The sequence below is a fragment of the Sinocyclocheilus anshuiensis genome, unplaced genomic scaffold (genome assembly GCF_001515605.1).
Source record: "Sinocyclocheilus anshuiensis isolate Anshui unplaced genomic scaffold, SAMN03320099.WGS_v1.1 scaffold1034, whole genome shotgun sequence".
In the NCBI taxonomy this organism is placed as follows: Eukaryota; Metazoa; Chordata; class Actinopteri; order Cypriniformes; family Cyprinidae; genus Sinocyclocheilus; species Sinocyclocheilus anshuiensis.
In genome coordinates, this window is record NW_015538015.1 from 347,683 (window position 1) to 353,985 (window position 6,303).

At 35.4% G+C, this 6,303-nt stretch overlaps 1 protein-coding gene across 7 annotated transcripts in view; it reads left to right on the forward strand.

Annotated features, from left to right (window-relative positions):
- The window catches only part of LOC107678286 (retinoic acid receptor alpha-A), a 182,664-nt gene that overhangs the window by 156,159 nt on the left and 20,202 nt on the right, over positions 1–6,303 (forward strand). The window contains exon 1 of one of the 7 annotated variants that reach the window (XM_016473546.1): positions 5,063–5,466. The exons of the other annotated variants lie outside the window; for them this stretch is intronic. Within the exon in view, the coding sequence (XP_016329032.1) occupies positions 5,346–5,466 (121 nt within the window). The 5' untranslated portion in view covers positions 5,063–5,345. Of the gene's footprint in view, positions 1–5,062; positions 5,467–6,303 lie in introns of those variants that run through there. 7 annotated transcript variants of the gene reach the window in all.

A 6,303-nucleotide genomic window follows, 5' to 3' on the forward strand; every position in this document is an offset into this window, starting at 1 on the left:
GGGGGGGGGGGATTATAGTAATTAATGGTTTTAATTTTTTAGTTTAGTTATAATAACCCTGGTAAACATATACAACGTTTCACAATCTTATCACATCACTATTTTAAGCGGAAAATTATTTCATATAATTATTTATAGAAATTATTTTATATATTTATTTATATAATTGTTAATTTTATTTGTATTATTTTATTACATAATTTATTCATAGAACAGCTTTCCATGTAGACATCGGAAATTCAAATGCAAAAGGAATTGCGATTCCATTTGAGTTTTGGCAGGTTACATGCGCGACGCAGCGAGAGTGAAAAAGCAGACTGGTAATTAATATTGCTATTTAAATATAACAGGCTCGTAACTCCTAAGACATGGGAAATACAGTTGCAAATGGACTTTGCTTTTTCATTTGAAATTTGGCAGTCACTGTGCGTTCGCGAAAGTGAAAATGCAAACGGTAATGCAGGATTTGCTATTGCATTTGGATTGTCACAATTTATGCGTCCACATATTGAAAACGCAATTGAAAATACAATTTGCTATTCTATTTGAAAATTGTCCGGAATATCGTTCCATAAGTTATTTTGGGACATCAAATTATCAAATTAAACTAAATGAAAATGAGAAATGTTGCCTTGGCAACTACCTGAAATAAAATGTTTTTTAATTGTATTTTATTTCAGTTCAAATTGATTTATTTCAGTTAAACAAAAGGTTTTTATTTTTATTTAATTTTTATTCTTTTATTTTATTTAATTCAAAATATTAATGACTATAATAGTATCCCAGTGATACTAAAATAACACTGATCCCAACTCTAAAGTGCTATCATAAAGTGTTATATCATATCATAATGCTATCAGTGTTCATAGATTACACAGAGCATTCATCTGCCTGTAGTTTTGTTAAGAATCAGATTAGTGTGATGCTGAAAAATGTGTGGTTGCATGTCTATATTTTTGCGTAAAATGTGACGGTTCCATAAAAACACATTTTTATGGACATAAGTTTGGACATAAGGCACATTACATAAGTGATTGTTTCATTGATTTCTTGATTACTGATGGGCATGAGTGGGACTCCATACTAGTGTATCACAACAGAAATCATCTGTTAATGCTCTTGTGTGAGTTTATTGTTGTTGAGAATTGCATGTGCAGGAACTGATATGGTGACCCTCAGCACAGGAAGAGCTGATCTCTGTGTTTAAGTGTGTGGGAGATTTTCAAAGACCTCAGACACTTACAGGAAATTGATGTCTGAAGATGGAACGAAGATCGTCTGATCCTCAGAAATCCCATAAGCGCACAAACGTATACATGAAAATATTAGCCCAGTGAACTCTGCTGACAAACCCATGACCTCTGAAATAGTCTACATATGTTCATTCATTCTACCCATGGGACAGGTGCATGATGGGAAATAAACTACAGATGTGCCCTACACAGAAGAGTGAAGGGGTCACTCTCATTTTACTTTAATTATTGAGGACAAACAAGAGCAAGTGAGAGTTAGGCCTCTTTTCGGGCCTCATTCAAACTCCTTTTTTTGCCACATGTTCTCAATGAACAATGAGAACAGACATCTTAATGAGAACATCACTGGCAATCAAAACAAACATATTGTAGTAATTAGATTGAAAGGAATAGTTCACTCAAAAATGAAAATTTGTTTAAAATGTACTCAGCCTCAATCCTGTCCAAGATGTAGATGAGTTTGTTTCTATATTGAAACAGATTTGGAGAAATGTAGCATTACATCACTTGTTGAAGTGAAGAATGAATCCTCTGCAGTGAATGGGTGCCGTCAGAATGAGAGTCCAAACAGCTGATAAAAACACAATAAACTACAAGTAATCCACATGATTCCAGTCCCTCAGTTAACTGGCTCCACTCTGAAAAAAAGAAATAAAAAGAAGTGACTGAATGACATTTTCCCATGTTTAGTCACTGTACTTCCAAGCTATCCATTCATTCATATTCTTTCTTTCAGATAATAACATTATATTTCAGTATATGTTCGGACATTATGTGTACTTGTGGACCTCATCTTGTATATTGCTTAAAAAAACACTTGAATGTGTTTAAATAATGATGCTGGCCATTTGTACTGCACTATTTATGTTAAAGCTGCCCACTCTAGCAATAATTGATGCTCACGGTCCTTATGCTGTCGAATCCATACACTATACCCTAGACATAAACAGTCTTTGCTCACATGCTCGTAAAGCAAATAGACCTTGTATGGGAAATAATTAAAGGCAGTAAAGGGTTTGAAAGGGCCGGTTTGAATGCTTTTAGCTTTGGCAACATAACTGGCCTACTTTCTTTCACAATGACGTCAAAATCAAGAGAAAGCAAATCATGAAACTGGAACAATCTAGTTCATGTCAGAGCTGTGTGTCTTTGTGTTGTTTCTGTAATTTAAAGCAATCACTTTTTTTGGCATTTTTCAATGGCCAATATACATACAATTTAGTAGGGGTGTGCAGTATTGACAAAAAATTATATCTTTTCAAGTTCTGCATGGTGGTTAGTTAACATTTTCATTAAAGGAATAGTTCACCCAAAAATGAAAATTTGCTGAAAATGTATCACCCTCAGGCCATCCAAGATGTAGATGAGTTTTGAGGATGAGTCTCATTGTAACAGATTTGAAGAAATTTAGCATTACATCACTTACTTACCAGCGGACCCTCTGCAGTGAATGGGTGCCGTCAGAATGAGAGTTCAAACAGCTGATAAAATATCACAATAATCGACAAGTAATACTTACATACTCCGTGTCAGCTTCCAATATTATCATAGACTATACATATCGTACACACTACAATTTAGTGACAGCTGTAGTGACAATACGCTGCACGATTAATCAGATTGCAATCTCGATTCAAACACTCACACAGTCTCATTTCTAAATGACAACGATTCGCCAGTGTCTATTAAACCTTTGAAAAAGTCATTCAAATCTGCATTTGCGCTGCAGCTGACACACAGAGAGAAGTTATCATGTTTAGGCATGAAACAGCTCCACAAACAGGCACTGTTTCTATCACACTGAATTACTTCTGTCTTACAATCATTCATATTATCACAAAAGTACTGGGATAACAGTTTATAATTTGGATATAAACACTGATGTCTATGGTAGCAATCAAAATAGAGCAAATCACCTTTTGAAAGTTGTTGGTAGTTCCACATGTTAGACTTAAGCGTAGAGGGGAGCGTGCATTTGCGGTGGCAGGGCCACGGCTTTGGAATACCCTGCCTTTAGAAATTAGAATGGCCCCTTCTCTGCCTGTCTTTAAGTCCCTGCTAAAAACCTATCTGTTTTCCTTAGTGTATTGATTACTGTTATTCGGTAATTTTTTAATGGGTTGTTCATATTTTTATTTGGCTTGTTTTCTGTGTATGTTTTTATATATTTCTCTTCTGTAAAGCACTTTGGTCAGCCTAGCGGCTGCTGTAAATGTGCTATACAAATAAAATGAACTTGAACTTGAAAGTAATTGATGCTTCAAATAATGTTTATGTCGATTATATTGTTTTGCCAACAAGTGTCGACAAGTGACTGTTAAAAATTATTTGTCATTGACTCATTAATTCAAGAGATTCATTCAGAAATGCTGATTCATTCAGTAATGAAACAAGTGAAGTATTTATGAGTAATTGAATCATTCATTGAAAATATTTTTTTATAATTTTAATATTAAAATTAGTTTTTTTGTGGGTATGTGTGTGTGTGTGTGTATATATATATATATATATATATATAACTAAGTAACGTAATTAGTTACTTTTTTAGGGAGTAACGCAATATTGTAATGCATTACTTTTAAAAGTAACTTTCCCCCACACTGCACACAAGTACTGTGTATTTTAAGATATACTTGTAAAGCCATTTTGCTAGAGCAGGATTGTGTGCTCAGGTACTTGACGTGGTCCAGTTATTCATATTCATTCATGTTATTCAGTTATTCTATCTAATGTTTTTTGCAATATTTAATGGGCACTAAATATATTTTAGTCATTTGATTTGAGACCATTGTCTAGTATTGAAAAATATGGATATGCAGGAAACAGAAACGCTGAATACAGGTGTGTGTGTGTGTAATGTAAACAGGAGGTGTGTGTAGGCAGGGAGTCTCCTAATCTCCTCCACTCAGCATGAACACATGCCCTAACCATACAGAGAGAATTACGCTGACATTACAACCAAAGTTAGATGATAAATGTAAAATATTATACCATGATGATATTTATGTATTTGTCTGAAATGGCTTAAACGTAAATGTCAAAATTTAAATATAGTAAAAAATCTAGCTCAACAAAATAAAGGCACAAATACTTTTTTTTAATATTTTACTGGACCATTTTATTATGAAAAATGTGATGCAGGATAAATCAGAATTTTGAATCAGTTTTTGAAACTGATAGTTTGAACTTATTAATGGAAATGAACTTACAGCAAATGCCGTTTTTGTTGAAGCTTAAATCAGTTTAAATTCTTAAACATCTCTTTTAAGCGAGACATGGAAGGATTTAATTTGGCCTTTAAGTTTCCTAAAGACAAAGAGTGTGAAAAATTCATTGTGACGTTTATGATGTTGCTTCACCAGCAAAATCATTGTGAATGTGTTTTGAATTTGATATACCACCCAGCCAAAATGATGGCAAATTTTTCCTGAATGATTATTTCAAACAAAGCAACCCTTGTAGCTTACATTTCTTCATAAAATAACTGTCAATGTATTGTAAATGTATTGTGAAATATTAAATGTATGGCCCAGCCAAAATGACAACAAATTTTTCTCAATGATTATTTCAAACAAAAACATCTGCCTGCCTTTGAAAGGTATGGTGGAATTTTTCATTGACTGATTCCATGTTAGTTGCACTTTCTCCCCGGTAACATGGTTGCTAATTTTAAGTAGCATCTCACTGCATGTGATGTTTGACTCTTGATTTTCAGGGCGGTAGTTTATTGGTTTTAGTTTGTCATAAATGGAATGGATCAGACGTACCACTTGTTGACCCTGTCAAATTGTGATCTGTTTGTCTTGGTTGATGTTAGACTTAGATCATGTCAAAAAAAAAAAAAAAAAAAGAATGCCTTGGGTCCTGATGCTTAAAGCACTCTGTCACTGCAAGGCAGTGCATAATCTAATAGTGAGATAAATGTGTGTGTGTGTGTGTGACTGCTAGGGCCTGTCTTTACCCCGCTAACACACTTAAGCTGGGCTTAACCAACCCAAATCTGATTAATACCCCCTCCCGTCCTCTCCCAGCACCCTTTGGGCCTCTCGTAATGAGAGCTAAACAAGCCCAGACCCAGACCTGAACCCACAGATGAATAAACGGGTGATTACAGCAGGCACAGAGAGAAAGGGAGACGTATTGTCTGTCAGGAAGGAAGAGTTAAAGGCTCCTAAAGATGAAGAGAGAGACCGAAGAGGAGAGCAGGATAGAGGTTGAGTTACAGTGTTTGTTGGTTGTCAAAACATTAGGAATGTAACCTCAGCTTGAACCTAGAGATAGACAGAGAAAGAGATGGGCAGTTGTAGGGTCAGCGTATATTCAGGGCTTAGCCCAGACCTCCTGGCATGCTTATGGGATGTTTTTAATTAAGTGGTGGAATAGGAATGTTGAAATGTTACATCTTCAAGCCAAATTACTGCATATGAGAAGAATGTCATATGAGACCCATGTCTGAAGCATACATTGAAAAAACACCAACTCGTTGGCCGGCGACAGCCATGACGTCACTACCGGTGCGAGAGCTGGCGACTTCCGGCGACACGAGCGACAGTGACCGTTGGCGACAGAATGTGGGCTTGTCAAGCGATGCGAGTCAAGCGACAAAAGTTAAGAAATTTTTAACTTTATGCAAATGACCAGCGAATTTCGCAAGCGACAACCAATAGGAGTGAAGAATCTGTCAGTGGCGCTCACGTCACCGTCTCGAGTGCAGGCAAGACAGGACAGATTTCCTGAGCGATTTCACTGTTTTATATGATTTTACTGTAACCACAGACATGGATATATAAAAAAATGTGTAGAAAATAAACTGTTGGCTGTCTAAGTGAGTTTGATTCATACATTGATGGTTCGAGTTGTTAATTATATGATGCAGTGAGCAGTTTAGCACCGGTTAATGATTTAATGCACGAGCACTTCTGTAGTTTATATAACAACACTCTCCAACAGCAGAAAGGTACTTTTATTTCTTTTAAGTCTAATTCCTAGTCATAATAGAATTATATCTTAGTTTTACCGGCAATATACAGTTTGTGATTGCATTTTATAT